Source organism: Salmo trutta, chromosome 20 (genome assembly GCF_901001165.1).
Source record: "Salmo trutta chromosome 20, fSalTru1.1, whole genome shotgun sequence".
Classification (NCBI taxonomy): domain Eukaryota; kingdom Metazoa; phylum Chordata; class Actinopteri; order Salmoniformes; family Salmonidae; genus Salmo; species Salmo trutta.
The window spans coordinates 29,427,539-29,449,799 of NC_042976.1; the positions used below are offsets into that span (position 1 = coordinate 29,427,539).

General features: G+C 43.3%; 1 protein-coding gene across 1 annotated transcript; it reads left to right on the plus strand.

The window, feature by feature from the left end:
• Positions 1 to 7,993: 7,993 nt before the first annotated feature.
• LOC115156331 (tetraspanin-7) lies at positions 7,994 to 21,418 on the plus strand. The gene is made up of 8 exons (XM_029703817.1): positions 7,994 to 8,128; positions 15,673 to 15,861; positions 17,149 to 17,223; positions 17,348 to 17,443; positions 17,526 to 17,681; positions 17,785 to 17,868; positions 18,084 to 18,164; positions 18,275 to 21,418. Exons 1-7 carry the CDS (start codon positions 8,048 to 8,050, stop codon positions 18,150 to 18,152), a joined length of 750 nt encoding a protein of 249 aa, XP_029559677.1. The 5' UTR covers positions 7,994 to 8,047; the 3' UTR covers positions 18,153 to 18,164; positions 18,275 to 21,418.
• The last annotated feature ends 843 nt before the right edge of the window (positions 21,419 to 22,261 follow it).

The window sequence follows — 22,261 nt, forward strand, 5'->3', positions numbered from 1 at the left end:
TTTCACAAAGTCTGCTGCCTCAGTTTGTATGATGGCAATTTGCATATACTCCAGAATGTTATGAAGAGTGATCAGATGAATTGCAATTAATTGCAAAGTCCCTCTTTGCCATGCAAATGAACTGAATCCCCCCCCCAAAAAATCCACTGCATTTCAGCCCTGCCACAAAAGGACCAGCTGACATCATGTCAATGATTCTCTCGTTAACACAGGTGTGAGTGTTGACGAGGACAAGGCTGGAGATCACTCTGTCATGCTGATTGAGTTCGAATAACAGACTGGAAGCTTCAAAAGGAGGGTGGTGCTTGGAATCATTGTTCTTCCTCTGTCAGCCATGGTTACCTGCAAGGAAACATGTGCCGTCATCATTGCTTTGCACAAAAAGGGCTTCACAGGCAAGGATATTGCTGCCAGTAAGATTGCACCTAAATCAACCATTTATCGGATCATCAAGATCTTCAAGGAGAGTGGTTCAATTGTTGTGAAGAAGGCTTCAGGGCGCCCAAGAAAGTCCAGCAAGCGCCAGGACCGTCTCCTAAAGTTGATTGATTCAGCTGCGGGATCGGGGCACCACCAGTACAGAGCTTGCTCAGGAATGGCAGCAGGCAGGTGTGAGTGCATCTGTACGGACAGTGAGGCGAAGACTTTTGGATGATGGCCTGGTGTCAAGAAGGGCAGCAAAGAAGCCACTTCTCTCCAGGAAGAACATCAGGGACAGACTGATATTCTGCAAAAGGTACAGGGATTGGACTGCTGAGGACTAAGGTAAAGTCATTTTCTCTGATGAATACCCTTTCCGATTGTTTGGGGCATCCGGAAAAAAGCTTGTCCGGAGAAGACAAGGTGAGCGCTACCATCAGTCCTGTGTCATGCCAACAGTAAAGCATCCTGAGACCATTCATGTGTGGGGTTGCTTCTCAGTCAAGGGAGTTGGCTCACTCACAATTTTGCCTAAGAACACAGCCATGAATAAAGAATGGTACCAACACATCCTCCAAGAGCAACTTCTCCCAACCATCCAGGAACAGTTTGGTGACGAACAATGCCTTTCCCAGCATGATGGAGCACCTTGCCATAAGGCAAACGTGATAACTAAGTGGCTCGGGGAACAAAACATCGATATTTTTGGTCCATGACCAGGAAACTCCTCAGACCTTAATCCCATTGAGAACTTGTGGTCAATCCTCAACAGGCAGGTGGACAAACAAAAACCCACCAATTCTGACAAACTCCAAGCATTGATTATGCAAGAATAGGCTGCCATCAGTCAGGATGTGGCCCAGAAGTTAATTGACAGCATGCCAGGGCAGATTGCAGAGGTCTTGAAAAAGAAGGGTCAACATTGAAAATATTGACTCTTTGCATCAACTTCATGTAATTGTCAATAAAAGCCTTTGACACTTATGAAATGCTTGTAATTATACTTCAGTATTCCATAGTAACATCTGACAAAAATATCTAAAGACACTGAAGCAGCAAACTTTGTGGAAATTAATATTTGTGTCATTCTCAAAACTTTTGGCCACGACTGTACATTGTAAACTTTCATTCATAGGCTAGGTTGTAGGATCAGAGTAGTGCAGAAGGTTTCTTATGCTGAAGCAGTGAAAAGAGTAGTAGAGGTAGTGATGGAGAAACAAAGCTCCCTGAAGCATTGAGCATTTCCAGCCAATTGTGTAGAAAATAGATTCAATACTCAAGGCTTTGATCAAAACGTTGTACACTAGTGTCACCTGCTGGTCAAAATAATTTAGAACAGCCAAATGATTATAGATGATGTCCAGAATAGCCTTTTTGTCTTCTACCGAAACCAATACCAAACCAATCAAATGGTTGTTCGACAAAATTAAGCTTCCAACGTCATTGATCACGTGTTTCTGATAAAGTAATTCAAGCATCGGCACACTGCTTCTAATTAAACTGCGTAGCGATATTGGCGCATGCCTCGGAACTCTGGTATCAAACATAACATCACTAAGTAGAGAAAGATAAGCCCTCTTGCATCGCCTCTTCCTATCTGCAGAAAGCATCCGAGCGAGCGAAACAGCTTTCCTCTGGCTTACTATATGTAGTCCATGTACCTGATGCTGTCTGGCCAGAAATAATAATTTAGTCCATAACTCCAGCCCTTAAAACTGCATTGTTGGTTAAGGGCTTGTAAGTAATCATATCACTGTATTGTTGTATTCGGTGCATGTGACAAATAAAATTTGATTGAAGTGTATTTAACAAGTGACATCAATAAGGGATTATAGTTTTCACCTAGATTCACCTTGTTAGTCTATGTCATGGAAAGAGCAGGTGTTGCTAATGTTTTGTACACTCTGTGTATAGTCCTGCACAAAGCTACTAGACTAATTTTGCCTTCTTGCAATGCAATGCTTGAACCACTAGGACATGTTCCTATGCATGGTCTAGACTCTAGAGTCTGCCGGAGGATAAGCACCATCTCATGTCAAGTTCAGTTTTCATAAATGCCAACTGTTGCATGAAAACTGGCACACGCATGTTTTGGGGCATATTCTGTGACTACGCGTTTATAAATGAGGCCCCTGGTGCATCTGAGCCGGACCAAAAGACTGAAAATCTGCTTCTAGCTTCAGGCCATCAGCTGTAGTAAGAGACAAAGGAAGTCACTCACACAAAACACCAATGTGGTCTCAGAGCATTTAATATTATTCTGCACGTAAATCTGATACATTTTGTATGGTATGTATTAATCCATCATCTATTTTGTATGATATTTTTCGAATTACAATTTGTATGATATGCTACGAATTCCAATTTGTGGTGGCTAACATTAACTTTAACTAGCTCTAGGGTATTAAGGTTAGGTTAAAGGGTTAAGGTTATGGTTAGGCGAAGGGTTAAACAAAAGGGTTAGGGGAAGGGTTAGCTAAAAGGGTTAAGGTTAGGGGAAGGGTTAGCTAACATGCTAAGTAGTTGCATATTAAATTGTATTTGTCACATGCGCCGAATACAACAGGTATGCTGTGAAATGCTTACTTACAAGCTCTTAACCAAGCATAGTAGCTAAAAAGTAGCGAGTAGCAGCAAAGGTGCTAATTAGCTGAAATTGTCCATGATGAGATTTGAACCTTTCGGTTGCTAAACACTCAAATTATACACCTGCCCATCTATCCATCCTGATCAACCGCCCTCCTTTTGTTTTTGCCTTAAGTAACCTTCTATCTTATGTAACCATACCAAACGTACCATACTGTATCATACTCATTTGACTGTCCCGGATATATGTTTAGTATGTTACGTCTAGTCTATGTGACCAGTCTGCAATACACACACACACACACCTTATACACAAAGAGACTCCTGTACTCACATATACACTCGCACACGTCCCATGTACAGTCCATTCGGAAAGTATTCAGACCCCTTTACTTTTTCCACATTTTGTTACGTTACAGCCTTATTTTCAAATTGATTAAATTGTTTTTCCCCTACTCAATCTACGCACAATACCCCATAATGCCAAAGCAAAAGCAGGTTATTCAACATTTTTGCAAATGTATAAACATTTGAAAAAAATGAATATAATATTTACATGGTTGTCCTTCTGGAAGGTTCTCCCATCTCCATAGAGGAACTCTGGAGCTCTGTCAGAGTGACTATTGGGTTCTTGGTCACCTCCCGGACCAAGGCCCTTCTCCCCCGATTGCTCAGTTTGGCCGGGCGGAAAGGTCTTGGTGGAAAAGTCTTGGTGGTTCCAAACTTCTTCCATTTAAGAATGATGGAGGCCACTGTGTTCTTGGGGACCTTAAATGCTGCAGACATTTTTTGGTACCCTTCCCCAGATCAGTGTCTCAACACATTCCTGTCTCGGTGCTCTACGGACAATTCCTTTGACCTCATGGGTTGGTTTTTGCTCTGACATGCACTGTCGACTGTGGGACCTTATATAGGCAGGGCAGCACGCCTAGTAGTTAGAGCGTTGGGCTAGTAACCGAAAGGTTGCAAGTTCGAATCCCTGAGCTTACAAGGTACAAATCTGTCGTTCTGCTCCTGAACAACCCACTGTTCCTAGGCCTAGGAAAATAAGAATTTATTCTTAACTGACATGCCTAGTTAAATAAAGGAAAAATAACAAACACTGGATCATTTATTTTATACTGTTTTCACACAGTGTATTCATACTGCATTATTCACAGAGCTCATTCTACTATATCTACTACTGTACATTGCATTTTGTTACACTGTTTATTTATGCACTGGATGCTCAACATAGCTCGCTGTATATATATATACTGCTGTACATAAAAATACACGAAAAAGTATATATTGTTTGTGTATGTAGGCATAGATGATAGTGTTATTGGGTTGTTCATTGGATTCTGACATTAGTGATTTCTTGTTCTTAGTTTTTTATTATTATTTGTGTACTTGTTTGACATTTTTGCTGCACTGTTAGTAACACAAGCTATAACATCTGCTAAACTGTGTACCAGACCAATATACACTGCTCAAAAAAATAAAGGGAACACTTAAACAACACATCCTAGATCTGAATGAAAGAAATCATCTTATTAAATACTTTTTTCTTTACATAGTTGAATGTGCTGACAACAAAATCACACAAAAATAATCAATGGAAATCCAATTTATCAACCCATGGAGGTCTGGATTTGGAGTCACACTCAAAATTAAAGTGGAAAACCACACTACAGGCTGATTCAACTTTGATGTAATGTCCTTAAACAAGTCAAAATGAGGCTCAGTAGTGTGTGTGGCCTCCACGTGCCTGTATGACCTCCCTACAACGCCTGGGTATGCTCCTGATGAGGTGGCGGATGGTTTCCTGAGGGATCTCCTCCCAGACCTGGACTAAAGCATCTGCCAACTCCTGGACAGTCTGTGGTGCAACGTGGCGTTGGTGGATGGAGTGAGACATGATGTCCCAGATGTGCTCAATTGGATTCAGGTCTGGAGAACGGGCGGGCCAGTCCATAGCATCAATGCCTTCCTCTTGCAGGAACTGCTGACACACTCCAGCCACATGAGGTCTAGCCTTGTCTTGCATTAGGAGGAACCCAGGGCCAACCGCACCAGCATATGGTCTCACAAGGGGTCTGAGGATCTCATCTCGGTACCTAATGACAGTCAGGCTACCTCTGGCGAGCACATGGAGGCCTGTGCGGCCCCCCAAAGAAATGCCACCCCACACCATGACTGACCCACCGCCAAACCGGTCATGCTGGAGGATGTTGCAGGCAGCAGAACGTTCTCCACGGCGTCTCCAGACTCTGTCACGTCTGTCACGTGCTCAGTTTGAACCTGCTTTCATCTGTGAAGAGCACAGGGCGCCAGTGGCGAATTTGCCAATCTTGGTGTTCTCTGGCAAATGCCAAACGTCCTGCACGGTGTTGGGCTGTAAGCACAACCCCCACCTGTGGACGTCGGACCCTCATACCACCCTCGTGGAGTCTGTTTCTGACCGTTTGAGCAGACACATGCACATTTGTGGCCTGCTGGAGGTCATTTTGCAGGGCTCTGGCAGTGCTCCTCCTGCTCCTCCTTGCACAAAGGCGGAGGTAGCGGTCCTGCTGCTGGGTTGTTGCCCTCCTACGGCCTCCTCCACGTCTCCTGATGTACTGGCCTGTCCCCTGGTAGCGCCTCCATGCTCTGGACACTACGCTGACAGACACAGCAAACCTTTTTGCCACAGCTCGCATTGATGTGCCATCCTGGATGAGCTGCACTACCTGAGCCACTTGTGTGGGTTGTAGACTCCGTCTCATGCTACCACTAGAGTGAAAGCACCGCCAGCATTCAAAAGTGACCAAAACTTCAGCCAGGAAGCATAGGAACTGAGAAGTGGTCTGTGGTCACCCCCTGCAGAACCACTCCTTTATTGGGGGTGTCTTGCTTATTGCCTATAATTTCCACCTGTTGTCTATTCCATTTGCACAACAGCATGTGAAATGTATTGTCAATCAGTGTTGCTTCCTAAGTGGACAGTTTGATTTCACAGAAGTGTGATTGACTTGGAGTTACATTGTGTTGTTTAAGTGTTCCCTTTATTTTTTTGAGCAGTATATTTTGATGTGATAAAATTGTCAGATGCTGGACAATTCAACTTTAGGCACACTTTTCAAGTTAATGTGATTCCCTGAAAGTCATTCAATAATGTTTTTATTGAACTAACCGTATAGCAGCACACAAATGTGTAATGTATTTATGTTACAATGAGCAGTGATCTATTATTTATCGTGGTCTTGAATTACAAACTGTTAAATACTTTATTATCTAGCAAATAAAACCGATTATGTCTGAGGACGCAAAACAATCCATTCAAATGTAGGCCTATTAGGCCAATAAATTATCAGCACATATTCGCCAACAATCGGGGTTTTCGAAATATATAAAATAAAAGTTAGTGGGCCTAGTTCGCTTTGAAATACAGTAGATGCTAAATTCTAAAACCATTCATCCGATGAAGAAGCAAAGCTAAACTAACCTAAAGGTAAATGCTAACAAATCTATTTCTCAACACGAAACTCAACAGATCACAAAATCACTACTTGGACCACCAGCAACAGACTAATTACATACAAGTACTTTTAGACAGCAAGATCAGGGCAGAGCTACCAGAAATGTTGCAATCGATATTTCAACAGTGCATGGATCATCACAGCCGGAGTGCAATGGCTGAACCGCGCCCCGTCCTCTTAATCACCGTGTCTCCAATGCCAGGTATGAATGAGTCATACACATCGGTTTAGTGGTAGTGATTCCAGTGCCAACATTTTCAGCTGACAGGTTAGCTACCACTTTGGCTCCCGGTAACGCATCATATCGACTAGGATTTAATGACGCTTAGGACAAAGTGGTGAAAAGCGATTAATTTAGTTTTACTACATTATATCACTATCCGACTAAATGTCTTCCGTGTTGCATGAGAGGAATAATCTATACATTGACTTTTTAATATCAAAATGTCTGATATCACAAAAGTTGACGATGTGTCAAAATGTTGGATTCACGTTCAAGCACACACAGCCAGACGAATGACTAACGATTTCTGGTGATCCGTAGCATTCCAGGCATTGATGCGTAGTCGTGTCCTCGTGCTTGTGTACTGCATCGACCACAGGGTGGCATATGACTCCCAGATATGTAGGAGAGACACAGTACCCTACTACTTCATCTACAACTAGACAGAGTAGGCTACGCCAGGGCTTCCCAAAGAAGGGTCCGATGTACTGCAGGGGGTCCGCAGCCATTTTTTACAACTGAATGTTTATGAATATTGCTACGTAGCAACAACAGATGAAAGGAATTTTTGACAAGGGATACATGGAAAATATTTACAGGGTGCAATAAAATGTAATTATTCATCCACAATGTATGTTCTTAACCCTTTAGCTGCACAAGGGATATTGGTATCCACAGGGATATCCGTATAACTAAATTCTTATTTTATTCCCCGAAAATGTTGTTTTGAATTTAAAAGCATGGTAATTTAAGCCTGAAAAATGCTAAATGGTATCTCTGCCCTAAGGCAAAATGCTAAATGGTATCTCAGCCCTAAGGCAAAATGCTTAGAATTGCAGAACATTTTCTTTAAAATGTTATTTCTGACGCCAATAGGTGGTCCTTTAAAATATTATTTCTGACGCCGATAGGGGGTCCTTTAAAATGTTATTTCCCAGGGCCTGACACTTGATTAGTCTGACCATGCACTGCATAAGTCATAGTAAAACTGCTTGTATGCAATTTGTTAATTAAACGTTGAACACCGTTCTATCGTAATGAACGAACCCCTGGCTGCTAATACTGCCCTTGGAAACGCACGCCAGAGGGTGTAATGGAGCTGTGTTGTTTCTCGGGGTATTTGCTCCTAACCACAGATCAGATCTAGGAACAGATAACCCTTGTCAAAGCGAATCTTACCTACTATTACGGAGAAAGAATATCTGACCCTGTATCAGTGGTTAATGGGGCAATTTGGCGGCTGCGCTGTGAATGTCCTCCAGCGGAGAGTCATGGTAGCGCAACGTTTGCAGAAACCTCCTTTTCAGTTTACCGTGGTATGGCATTGGGCATAATGGAGACCAAACCAGTGATAACCTTTCTCAAAACCCTCCTCATCGTTTACTCCTTCGTATTTTGGGTAAGTTAACGTTACCCTCGGTTTATCCATGCCCCAATGTAAGCCTTGGGGAGATAGTTGTCGTTGTAGATGCAGACATGTGAGGTGTACCCGTATAGAAAATAAGTGCATGCCAACGTGCCCTCTATGACGAAAGGGGTAGCCTACCTTTATTTTTCTATATGGATTAATTCAGTTAATTTGAGGGTGGACTTTTGTCTTTATAGGACTTCTTGCTACCGTGCATGTAATGCAATACATGTGTTTCGGCTGTGCCTTTTATGATGATGACTTGTTATCGGGTGATGTTTACTACCACACGCTTGGAGAAATGCGACATCCTCAGCTGTCCAGCCCAGCTGTAGGCTTATTGCGCACATTGTCACCGACTCCACCTCGCGAAATGTTGCTCTCTATTTCGAAGTTGTCAGTAAGACCGCAATACATATGCATGGCATATGCGTAGAATATAGAGCGTAGCAGCTTCTCTGTAGTGACAGAGATAGGCAGAGGTTATCAGTCGAGGCTGTTGATGCAGGCAAATCAGCAGCCACTCATGTAACGGTTTCTGTCTGGTCCATAATTTGGTGCGTAGCAACATGGAAGTCATACCGTCAATGCCAAGGCTACAGTATGCATAGGCTCTAGTCATTGGTCATTATACCAGCATACAATGTTTTGTCATTGATTTAGACTAACCATACTGGATATGTGGCACTATATAGCCCCGCCATGGACGTGCACCTGACTTTGTAAACATGGCCTACAGCCCACTTGAAATGATTTGTCTGCATCCTGTTAAGTTGTTTGTTTTGACCATAGCCCGTTTATTAATTTAATAGGACCTCTATGTCATAAACCTTCAAATATCCAGAATGATGTGATAATGGCAGCCATTTTGGTCAGGGATAATTCCAAACCAGTCTAATTGGAAGAATGGCCGTATAGGTCAGGGATATTCAACTCTTACCCTATGAGGTCCAGAGCCTGCTGGTTTTCTGTTCTACCTGATCATTCATTGCACCCACCTAGTGTCCCAGGTCTAAATCACTCCCTGATTAGAGGGGAATAATAAAACAAGTGCAGCGGAACTGGCATTGAGGTCCAGAGTTGAGGTAATGCATTCCCTGCTTTTACTTATGCTGGAAAATTAAAGTAATTCATGTGATATTAAAAAATGGTGTAATAGATATACTGTCACTGCAAAATATTGTCATATAATAATAAATACAGTTTATACTGGTTTTATAAAACAGAAAATATGTATAAATAGTCTTTAAAATATATGTAAACTAAACAGACCATAAATGTTTACATCTTCCAAAGCTGGGAGTGTTATTATATGATACAATATCAGTACTTGTTGCATCTCCAACTTGTCTAAGTCCTATCATCAGTGGATTTTAGTCAGTGTATGGCTGTGGATTGACAGCATTGTTTTTATGGCATGTTGGCAGTTCATTTGAAAAAACGAATGGAATCATTCCACTAAACTGTCTGGATAGCTCTCTAACATACAGTGCAGATATATTATTGAAATTCATTATTTTACATAATATCGTTCTTATCACACCACTGGCAAACCATGGTTGACCAACTCCCTGATGAAAATGTCTGACCTTTATCCCATTTTAAGAAGGTTCGTGTCCATTCTAGTACTCTAATTCCTAATTCTATGGGTTGACCAACTCCCTTACCAAAATGGCTGACCTTTATCCCATTTTAAGAAGGTTCATGTCCATTCTAGTACTCTAATTCCTAATTCTATGGGTTGACCAACTCCCTTACCAAAATGGCTGACCTTTTTATACTGTAAGAAGGGCTGTCCTTTCAAGTATTCTAATTCCTAATTCTATGGTCTGACTGACTCACTCTTATACTTTTGTCATATGTTTCCTGAGACTATCATTGTCATACCATAGCATGTATTTCTTGAGCCAACTCCTGTGTCTATTAGGCTACATGAGAAACAGTAGCCTACAGATGGGCATCAAGTTGGATGGGTAACTGGGTAACATAAGCAATCCCTCTACAGTCAAACCAAAAGTAAACAAACTCAGTGTGTATTTGCAGCTATTATCCTGAGAGATATATTTGTTAGGCAAGGATAGAGTGATGCTCCTTCTACACCTTGGAATGTGCTGAGGTCAGAGGGGTGGGTGTCTACACCTTGGAATGGGCTGAGGTCAGAGGGGTGGGTGTCTACACCTTGGAATGTGCTGAGGTCAGAGGGGTGGGTGTCTACACCTTGGAATGGGCTGAGGTCAGAGGGGTGGGTGTCTACACCTTGGAATGGGCTGAGGTCAGAGGGGTGGGTGTCTACACCTTGGAATGGGCTGAGGTCAGAGGGGTGAGGGTCTACACCTTGGAATGTGCTGAGGTCAGAGGGGTGGGTGTCTACACCTTGGAATGGGCTGAGGTCAGAGGGGTGGGTGTCTACACCTTGGAATGGGCTGAGGTCAGAGGGGTGGGTGTCTACACCTTGGAATGGGCTGAGGTCAGAGGGGTGGGTGTCTACACCTTGGAATGGGCTGAGGTCAGAGGGGTGGGTGTCTACACCTTGGAATGGGCTGAGGTCAGAGGGGTGGGTGTCTACATCTTGGAATGGGCTGAGGTCAGAGGGGTGGGTGTCTACACCTTGGAATGGGCTGAGGTCAGAGGGGTGGGGGTCTACACCTTGGAATGGGCTGAGGTCAGAGGGGTGGGTGTCTACACCTTGGAATGGGCTGAGGTCAGAGGGGTGGGTGTCTACACCTTGGAATGGGCTGAGGTCAGAGGGGTGGGTGTCTACACCTTGGAATGGGCTGAGGTCAGAGGGGTGAGGGTCTACACCTTGGAATGTGCTGAGGTCAGAGGGGTGGGTGTCTACACCTTGGAATGGGCTGAGGTCAGAGGGGTGGGTGTCTACACCTTGGAATGGGCTGGGGTCAGAGGGGTGGGTGTCTACACCTTGGAATGGGCTGAGGTCAGAGGGGTGGGTGTCTACACCTTGGAATGGGCTGAGGTCAGAGGGGTGGGTGTCTACACCTTGGAATGGGCTGAGGTCAGAGGGGTGGGTGTCTACATCTTGGAATGGGCTGAGGTCAGAGGGGTGGGTGTCTACACCTTGGAATGGGCTGAGGTCAGAGGGGTGGGTGTCTACACCTTGGAATGGGCTGAGGTCAGAGGGGTGGGTGTCTACACCTTGGAATGGGCTGAGGTCAGAGGGGTGGGTGTCTACACCTTGGAATGGGCTGAGGTCAGAGGGGTGGGTGTCTACACCTTGGAATGGGCTGAGGTCAGAGGGGTGGGTGTTGGTGGTGGTTTGGAATTCTTCAGATAGTTTGGTTCCTGAGTTTCACTGTCGTCAGCTTGTCATGACAGCTAATGTCTTCCGGCGAGTGCTTCAGACTTTAGTTCACACGGTGTGGTCTCCAGTAGTGCAGGTGGCAGACTTGGGGTATGTGAGACACTGGCATGTTTTAATGTTAAAAATAGCCCTCCCCCGCTCCCCGAGCAGACTGGTGGGAGGAGCTGTATGAGGACAGGCTCACTGTAATGGCTGGAATGGAATAAATGGAACGTAGTCAAACAGGTGGTTTGATACCGTTCCATTTGTTCCATTCCAGCCATTACAATGAGCCTGTCCTCCTATAGCTCCTCCCACCAACCTCCTCTGATTTCAATGTCTAGTTTTGATTTACATTAGGTTAAGTGTTCAACTAACGGGAATTATGCGTGAAATCAACAAAAAATGTCACCATGTCATTGGAATTACACTAAAAGTTGGGTGAAAAATAGACGAAATTCCCTTAGGTTGATGAGTTTTTGCAAATCCAATCAGTTTTCCACGTTGATTCAAGGTCATCACATTGATTTTTAGTTGTTTTTGAAATGCCATGGAAACAACGTCGATTCAACCAGTTTTAACCAAGTGGGCCATATTTTCTCTTTTGGGGACTGGGGGGAAAGGGGTCATTCGTGTTGCCATGGCTGCTGGTTTCTGAGTAATCTCCCAGATTGCATTGGAAGTTATTAGTTAGATCTTGGCTCGTTACCTGTGGTACAGGGTCCAATGTTTTCTTCATAGCCCTAATGGTTCAGATTGTTAGAGTCATTTGATCCTAGATCTAGGACTAAGGGCAACCTCTACAATGGTCGATTGCATCACAACAACAACATCATCACTTCCTGCAGCCCTAGCCTGGGTTCTGTTTTCAGCATATGACATCAGCTATATTGCATGCAGACAAACACACTGTCTAGTCTATCATCTGGCCTGACTATCAATGCAATAGGGGCTCCCGAGTGGTGCAGCGGTCTAAGGCACTGCTTCTCAGTTCTAGAGGCGTCACTACAGACACCCTGGTTTGAATCCAGGCTGTATCACAACCAGCTGTGATTGGGAGTCCTATAGGGCGGCGCACAATTGGCCCAGCGTTGTCCAGGTTTGGCCGGTGTAGGCCGTGATTGTAAATAAGAATTTGTTCTTAACTGACTTGCCTAGTTAAATAAAGGTTAAATAAAAAATAGATGGAAGGATTTTTATGATTCAAAGACAAGATAGATAGATTGATAGACATTGATCAATCAGTAGAGGAACAAGTATGCTGGTTCAACGACATAAAAAAACAACAAAATGGCAACAACACACTCCTTAACATGCATAACTCACCTCTCAGGCCATTGGACAAAGGCATACATATGACCCCCTGTTTTCACCTCACCGCAGAACAGCTGGCATAAACATGTGACTATTAGTGTGGGAAATTGGTTTGCGCACTTATCCTATGTGGGTGCCCCCACTTATAACTTACGATTAAGATATTATCATTTCTTAAGTCCCAAAAGATTCTGAAAAAAATACACATTTTCTTGAATCCCTTACATGATAGTTAGCCTACCTGATAACTACTTTTTGTTTTTTGTTTATAGAAACAAGCAAGCGATTCTTGTTAAATAAGATATAAGATGAATATCAGCGATAATAGAACAGTAGAATAAACCATTATCAATGCAGTATTGTTATAATGATGCCAGATAGTTCAGTCTATCCTGAATGGTCATTAGGTACAAGCCCACACACAGGCCACGAGGTGGAGCCTAATTGATTCTGTGCTAAGTTCCCTACGCACATTGAAACCGCAAGACGTCCAACAGTGATAAATGTAGGAGCATTTCCATTATACTGTGTACATTATGTAGTACCAGCTATACAGTACAGAGAGGGATCTGAGCTTGAATCATTAATGCAGTGTTTGTGTTTCCACTCATTACTAAACCGAGCCCTTTGGTCTGTGTTGGTGTCATTACTTATGAATGGTTGAGAAATAAACATATTCAGAGATAATAGGGACATTTTATTGATTTAGGTCTGTGGTGGTGCTTTGATAAAAAGTAAAGTTTTATCATTTTGTGGATTTTGTAGTGCCTCACTCTTTACTTTGTGAAGAACAGTCCAGGTTTCGAGGGCAGTTAGTACATTTAGACTTATGGAGAGGGAGGGGGTTTGCCACCTACTGTTCATACAAGGTTAGAATGACAAAGAGAGGAGGAGAGGGAGCTTTTTTGTATGTTTAGGCTGAGTTCTGCTTGGATACTGCAGCACCTCAGTTACCATGGATACAGTTTAACTCTGGCCCTGCCAGCCGAACGGTCCCTGTCCTTGACACCTCCCCTAGTGTTCTTCCATCCCAAACGGGTGCACATGTTTGTCCCAGCCCAGCACTAACACACCTGATGCAACTAATCATGGCCTTGATAACTAGTCCTATGATGTGCAGACGTTTGCTACAGTCCAGCACTGCACCTCATTCAGGTAATGATAATACATTTAGACCACAATTGGGCCTGTACACCTGCCAGTAAAACTATATGTCACATTGTTTGTGTGCCTGTGTGGTTCTGCTCATGTGGATGTGTGTGTGCAGGCCTGCTATGTGGCAGTATGACAGCTGGCAGGAGAGAGGGACCTCATGGTGGGGGGTAGGGGGCTGATGATGAGTTGGCAACAGGCTTTGCTAGTAGGGTGGCGTTAACAGATCGGCACCCCTTCTGTACCCCGTCCCAAAAAGCAGCGGCCCCCCAGCTGGGACACGGACATTTAGCTGGCCCACACAACACACTCCTTTATGAGTGGCCTTCATTTGAAATGCTAAGAGCAGTGCCACAGGAGGAAGTGGCTCGCTCTGGATCAAAGGGTCCTTTTGATTCGCTCCCTCTTTGTGTGTGTGTGTGTGTGTGTGTGTGTGTGTGTGTGTGTGTGTTCCACAGAAAAACCTTAAACCTCTCCCCCATTCCTTCCCTCTCTCTCTCTGTCTCTCTCTCTTTCTCTGCACTCCCCTCTCTGTTATGACAGCTAGAAACAGCTGCTATTTGCTCCTTGGTCAGAGAGGACAAGCTGAAAGGTTGATCTAGTTATCACATATGTAAGGGATAAATAACAAGGGGCTATGCGTTCTGTGGAAAATAATGAACGACGTGCGGAAGGTGTGTTCCACAACACATTAGCGGAGTGGAACAGAACCTTCCACTGAGTTGTATTATTTTCCAGGGAACGCATAGAGCCCCGAGTCGATTATCCCTTTTATACCAGGGCTATAATTTAACACATTTGCAACTAGAAATGTGTTTATTTGCCAGTAGGAATGAAGTTTACTAGATAGCTACAGTAGTTGCCGTGGTAACCAAACAGACTTGCTAGTTTAGCTAACCAAACCATCAGTCCTAGCTAAATCGAATTCAACAATACCAATACTGTTTTCAATTTGACTTTTGCTTTCAAAAGCAGCTCAAACAGAACATGTAAAAAATAACCATAGCCATTGAATTCTACCGTGTAAAAGTACTGTGTGTTATAGGGAAATAATGCACGCTTTAGAATACCCTTCAAACCAATCAGAAAGGAGTATTCAACAATGCCATGGTATAATTAAGCAATAAGGCTTGTGGTATATGGCCAATATACCACAGCTAAGGGCTGTTCTTAGGCACGATGCAACGCGCCCTTAGCCGTGGTATATTGGCCATATACCACAAACCCCAGAGGTGCCTTATTGATACTATAAACTGGTTACCAACATAATTAGAGAAGTAAAAATACATGTTTTGTCTTACACATGGTCTGATATACCACGGCTGTCAGCCAATCAGCATTCAGGGCTTGAACCAGCCAGTTTATAACTACATTTAAACCTGCTATCAATTACACTCAAAAAATGATCTTAGATCTGTGTCCAGGGGAACTTAATTGTCCCATACTGTAGCGAGGCAGAGGGTGGGTGGCTATGCATTGTTGAGCCATGGGGGGTGTTCTCTAGTCTTTGGTCTCAGCACGATCAGTTGCACCGTCAGTAGCAGCACTGCACTCTGCTGGCTGAATAGTGTACCTCTGGATATCAACGTCTGTCTGGCATCTTCTCTCCTCTCCTCCTCTGTCTCCTCCATCTGCTCTCTCACCTCTTTCCACCCATCGTCATCACCCTTCGCTCATATATTTCCCCTTTACTACCTACCCTCTCTCTGTCCTCTCCCCTTTCACTCATCTCCTTTCCCGCTCAATTTCTCTCTTTCTTTCTGTTTTTCAGATCACAGGAGCGATCCTCTTGGCAGTGGGAGTATGGGGGAAGTTTATGCTGGGCCCTTATATCTCTCTGATAGCTGAGAACACCACCAATGCTCCATACGTCCTCATCGGCACTGGGACTGTCATCATCGTCTTCGGCCTGTTCGGATGCTTCGCCACTTGCAGGGGGAGCCCATGGATGCTCAAACTGGTGAGGGGAGAGGGAGGAGAGGAGCATGCAGACAGACACACACACACACACACACACACTGGAGCTGGGAATCTGCAGCTGGGGTTGTGAAGCATTGTTTTGATGCTGATTAACCCAGAGCAGTTGGAGAAGCACAATGATAATTATCTACACTACAATTCAAAAGTTAAGGGTCACTTAGAAATGTACTTGTTTTTGAAAGAATAGCACATTTTTTGTTCATTAAAATAACATCAATTTGATCAGAAATACAGTGTAGACATTGTTAATGTTGTAAATTACTATTTTAGCTGGAAACGGCAGATTTCATTAAATAGTACCCGCAAAACACCAGTCTCAACGTCAACAGTGAGGAGGTGAATCCGGGATGCTGGCCTTCTAAACAGAGTTCCTCTGTCCAGTGTCTGTTCTTTTGTCCATCTTAATCTTTTATTTTTATTGGCCAGTCTGAGATATGGGTTTTTCTTTGCAACTCTGCCTAGAAGGCCAGCATCCTGGAGTCGCCTCTTCACTGTTGACGTTGAGACGGGTGTTTTTGCGCATACTATTTAATGAAATCTGCCAGTTGAGGACTTGTGAGGCGTCTGTTTCTCAAACTAGACACTAATGTACTTGTCCTCTTGCTCAGTTGTGCACCGGGGCCTCCCACTCCTCTTTCTATTCTGGTTAGAGCCAGTTTGCGCTGTTCTGTGAAGGGAGTAGTACACAGCGTTGTACAAGATCTTCAGTTTCTTGGCAATTACTCGCATGGAATAGTTTTAGAAGAAAGTTCTTTGTTTCTGGCCATTTTGAGCCTGTAATCGAACCCACAAATGCTGATTCTCCAGATACTCTAAAGAAGGCCAGTTTTATTGCGTTTTTAATCAGGACAACAGTTTTCAGCTGTGCTAACATAATTGCAAAAGGGTTTTCTAATGATCAATTAGAATTTAAAATGATAAACTTGGATTAGCTAACACAACGTACCATTGGAACACAGGAGTGATGGTTGCTGTTTCCAGCTACAATAGTAATTTAGTCATTTACAACATTAACACTGTCTACACTGTCTACTCTGTTTCTGATCAATTTGATGTTATTTTAATGAACAAAGTGTTTTCTTTTCTTTAAAAAACAAGGACATTTCTAAGTGACCCCAAACTTTTGAGCGGTAGTGTACATAACACATAGAATGCTTCACTCAGTAGCCTGTCCCCACCACACCCAACCTGTGTGTGTGGATTATTTTTATAGAATTTTTTTCTCCCCACTCTCTACCCATCTTTCTCTTTCTCTATCTCTCTACAGTATGCAATGTTCTTGTCCCTGGTGTTCCTAGCTGAGTTGGTGGCTGGGATCTCTGGCTTTGTTTTTCGTCATGAGGTCAGTTTCTCTATTTGGAATACATTACCCACAATTCATCTGGCCCCATCTCAGCCGCTTACCTGCCAACAGAAATACGTCACATCAAGTGTGTGCCTGCGTGTTTGTGCGTGTGTGTCCACAGATAAAGGGAACCTTCCTGAGGACGTTTACTGACGCGGTGTTGAACTATGATGTTAAGGATGAGAAGAGCCTGGTTGTGGACAACGTCCAAAGCAGCGTGAGTCACAACAACAACAAAACTACTATTCTAGCAACAATACACAATTCAATCACATCTCTGTCTGTGTGTCTCTCTCCAGCTGCGTTGCTGTGGGGTGTACAACTACACCAGCTGGTTTGGCAGTGTGTATTACCCTGCCAACGGCTTTCCCCTGAGCTGCTGCTCCAACTCCTCTGACTGCAGCCCACAGGACCTCCGCAACACCACCTTAAACCACACCAAGGTCTACCAGCAGGTGTGTGTCTGCGTGTGTGCGTGTGTGTGCGCATGTGCGTGTGTGTGTGTCTGTCTGTAACCCATCCACTGTGTTACACACTAACCCGTCCCCTGTGTTTCAGGGCTGTTATGAACTGGTCACCTCCTTCCTCGAGATCAACATGGCCATCATTGCAGGAGTGACTTTTGGCATCGCCTTCTCACAGGTGAGCTAGAGAGAATGAACTTGTGTGTTGATATGAGTGCTGTTTTTAAGGTCTACTGTAATCTAAAGCTGTGTTTCCCAACTCCAATCCTCCAGTACCCCAACAGTACACATTTTATTGTAGCCCCGGACAATACAAATGTGTACTGCTGGGGGCATTCAATGACTGGAGATGAAAAACACTGATCTAAAGTTATCTCTCTCTCTCCTTCTCAGTTGATCGGCATGTTGCTGGCATGTTGTCTGTCCAGGATCATTACAGCTAATCAGTATGAGATGGTGTAGCTGGGAGAGCAGGTTAGTGACTATTCTCTCACTCACACACACTCACTCACACACACACATGCACACGCTATACACACACACTATAAACACATCTAAGAGCCTATGTGGTTGTTTGTTTTTAGGGAGATGAAGAGGAGAGGGCGAACAACATCTTGGTAGACTGGGACAGAAGATCCCCACAACACTAGCACATTGCATCACTAAAACTCTCTCTCTCTCCCCTCTCCCTCTCTTCCCCCTCTCACTCTCTCTCTCATTATTATAACTTATTGTAAATAAGCACCATTCCTTAATGCTACTGTGCCATGAGCTTCTCTCAGTACCTTAAACTCCTCCACTGAATGACTCTGTTGGTAAAAGTTGCAAGTAAGCACTGATCTAGGATCAGCTTACCCTCCCCAACACAAGATTGACCTTGGACCAGCATCTAGGGGCAACGTCCTCCTACCCCATATGAGCTTAGCAGTCTCTGACACTGTGGAGAAGTTTCCCTGAGGCACAGGTCTAGGATCAGCTCACCCCACCCTTGATGCTAACTTTAACCATTAGGATAATGAATGAATATCTGACCCTGCCTTAGTGCTAAGGGGCAACTTCATCCTTCTCCTTATCAGTCTTTAACCCCTGTGTCTCCCTGTCCTCTCATAGTTCCCCCTTGTGGTCTGGCATGCTCCATATAGGCCCTAGCATCTCCAAAGCGATGCACATATTTGAATAGACATTACATTATTAACCCACATAAAAAATATATACAGTAGCCGACATACACTGTATTTTCATGATGTTCCTGATCACCGTAAATACCTAAACTTCAGACATTTAGAGAAGATGTGTTGATATAACGTTGAGAGAGCATTTAGAGCTAACTTTAGCCTTTCATTTGCATCTTTGCTTTTTCGCTGCTACATGGGTGATATCTGACTATTGTGTTCATATCTATGACATTAGATAACAATGAACTGTGCAATTGATTTGGTCTGTGGATGTGTAAATGTGGCTTACTCTGGCTGCTGGGAGGAGCTATAGGAGGACTGGCTCATTGTAATGCCTGGAATGGAGTCAAACGGGGTTTTCATGTGTTTGATACCGTTCCATTTATTCCATTTCTATAGCTCCTCCCACTTGCCTCCTCTGTCTCACGCGCTCCTTGATTATTTATAATTGATTATATTAACACATCATGATGTGTGTGTGCAGACTTTGGTCTGGAACACTGTGCTGTTTGGATTTATTTGTATGTTCTTGTAATATTTGTGTGTTTAGTTTTGTCTGATACTGATAAATAGTATTATTTATTGATTTGATTGATGTTATGTGTTTTTGTGCCACATGTTGAGATATATAGGCCTATGTTTACTTTTTGCTTAATTTATGTATTGTTGACATTTCATTTTTTGTATGTCTGCCTTTCTGTGTGCACACTTACGATAGTGCATCTTTGTGCACGTTTGTGTGTGAGTGAGTGAGAGAGAGTTGAGGTGGAATCCCGACATGAGTGTACAACCGGGAATAGGGTATCATTTGAGATACAGTCAATGCTCATATAGATGTAAGGCTCAGGTCAATGATATGATTTCAACGCTCCGACTGGGGCCTCTTATGGTGTTGTGTATGTATGTCCATGTCTCAGAATCTTGACGGGGGCAGCTGGGACCTCTGTGCTATAGACGGGTTCGCTGACAACGTCATGAAAACAATGCGTGTGCTTCAAAGGGGCAGAAGCTGTGTGTTGTTATGGTTCTGGATGGCCAGATAGCTAGCAAAACTGACATGTGGGGAATTGTAAATGGCTCGTTTGCTCTTGTACTTGTCTTGTTTTGAGGTGTTTTGACTTATGCCACGTCACATCTATGCTATTATGGCAAACATTTGCGAGCTAGCTAGCTAACCAACAACTGTAACAATGTATTGGAGTGCCCATTGTGCAACTTTATTTATGTTTTCGGTAAACATTGGAGACGAAATATAGTTTTCCTGTTATCAACAATCCAAGCCAACCCCGTATGTTTTGCCCCATTAGTTGTACATGGTTCGGTTTTGTTGCTAAACAACCAACCCGTCTATCCAAGGGATCTCAGCCCTGGTTCTGGGTCTCTCCCATGTATGCTGTTTTTACTAATGACTCAGATTTACAAATCTGGGTTATTAAAATCTCAACTATTTTGCATGAAATCCTTTTATGGAAGGGATTACTGGTATGTACATAGAAATTGCCTGGTAAAATGGTAATTACACAATAATAACCTATGGATCATTTATTTGTTTCATTGATAGTAAATTGGAGCACCATTCCATATACCAGGTAAACAACCAGTAGCTGAACCTTTAAATAAAATGCTACCAAGAACTCCCAGTGTATTGAAATTCATTTCCTTCCCTAAAATGGATGGATTATGTGAAATCCCATGAACACGGTGGGTCCCCAGTTTCCCCACCTCCAGCAGAGTAGAAAGACAGTTTACTGTTATTAAGTAGATCACTAAATCGTACCAAACTAACAAAACAAACGTGTCAAAGTGACCAGTCAATAAATATTGCAATCCAAAGTCGCAGCGTTAATGAAAAGCTAAAACATTGTTTTGTAGCCAACCTTTTTAAATAACTCAGCACCAGCTATTATAGCATGCCAACAGAGGCATCATGCATATCCTGTTTAAAAAAGATGTATACATTTTTTGGTAAAACATTTTGTTGTTGTTTGTTGTTGGCTTTACCTAGCCCAGATAAGTTCCCAACCTCATAACTAGCTACCAAGAAGTCGGTTCAGGCTATAAATCAAGTTAGAGTAGCTAGCTTGTCTAACTATCTTAGCTGGCATGCCTGCTGAAAAGTCTGGTAGATTTTTCTGGTAGAAAAGCAAGCAATTACTAAATGTACTGAATAAGACTCACATTCCTTTCAATCTTTTACTCAGATTTTAGCAGAGATGCAGAGAAGAAAATGTAGTAACTTTTAAAAAAAAGACACAAGTCAGGATTATACAGACAGCTCAAGAGGTATGCTTAGATATGCAGAAAAATACAAATATTTTTGACATAATGATTATGGCTCTAGATTGCAGGAAAAAGCTGTTTCAGGTGGTTGAAAAACGCAAAATTATCCATCTTCCCATCACTCCAGAACACCCCCCAGCCATCCTTATGTAATTTGTGCCCACTCAGATTTTTGGGGTGCATGACACCCCTGCATGCTAATACAGTGTGTTCAGTTGTTGATATTGTAACCATCAGTGATCACTGTATTAATAAATGATCATCATAACTTTACTGCTGAATCGCTGTGTCTCATTCTTTTTGTGTTTGGAGTGATGGAAGGTGCATTCTCTACACTCTCTTCCTCTCTCTTACTCCTTCTGTCCTCTTATTCTATCCTTCCCCTGTTACTTTTCACCTCCATTATTCCCATGTAGCTCTCCCTCTTCCCACCTTTTCCCTCTCTTCTTCCCTATCTCTAACCTAAATCTATACAAGGGATGGCAAAAACTCCTCTTGAATAAACCTATACAAGGAATTTCACTTCACCCCGGACATAAGCGGTTGCCCACTTATGTAGCGTATGCCTGGAACCAGTCCTGTGTGTGTGCATTTGTGTGTGGGCTATATTCTTTGTGTGTGTGTGTGTGTGTGTGTGTGTGTGTGTGTGTGTGTGTGTGTGTGTGTGTGTGTGTGTGTGTGTGTGTGTGTGTGTGTGTGTGTGTGTGTGTACATGCATCTGTGTGTGAGCTCTATTCTTTCCCCAAACTCAGCAGGAGTGTGTTTGCTGGTGGGGATCAGACAGAAAATTACTGTCATTACATACTCTCCTGTGGTTACCAAGCCCCCCGCTGCACTACAGTGGAGTGGTTACACCGAGAGAGAGAAAGAGAGCAAGAGAGAGATGGGGGGTCAGACAAGATAAGCACATTTTCATATTTGTGTCCACATTGAAGCAAATATACTTTATTTGAAGTGAAGTATCTTTGAGCTCATAGACCACAGAGGGCTCGGACTTCTTTTGCACTTCTTTTTCAACGTCAAAAATTGAAGTAAAATCTATGAGGTGAGACTGCAAAAAAGTCAAGTATTTTTTGATTATCCACAGGATGGCGCTTAGGTATCAGTACAAACCGT

Bases quoted from the DNA above. Each gene is read 5' to 3' on its own strand.
- LOC115156331 (XM_029703817.1), top strand. From the start codon at position 8,048: ATGGCATTGGGCATAATGGAGACCAAACCAGTGATAACCTTTCTCAAA. The intron at 17,224-17,347 runs GTCAGTTTCTCT...GTGTGTCCACAG, and splicing joins GCTTTGTTTTTCGTCATGAG to ATAAAGGGAACCTTCCTGAG. The intron at 17,869-18,083 runs GTGAGCTAGAGA...TCTCCTTCTCAG, and splicing joins TTGGCATCGCCTTCTCACAG to TTGATCGGCATGTTGCTGGC.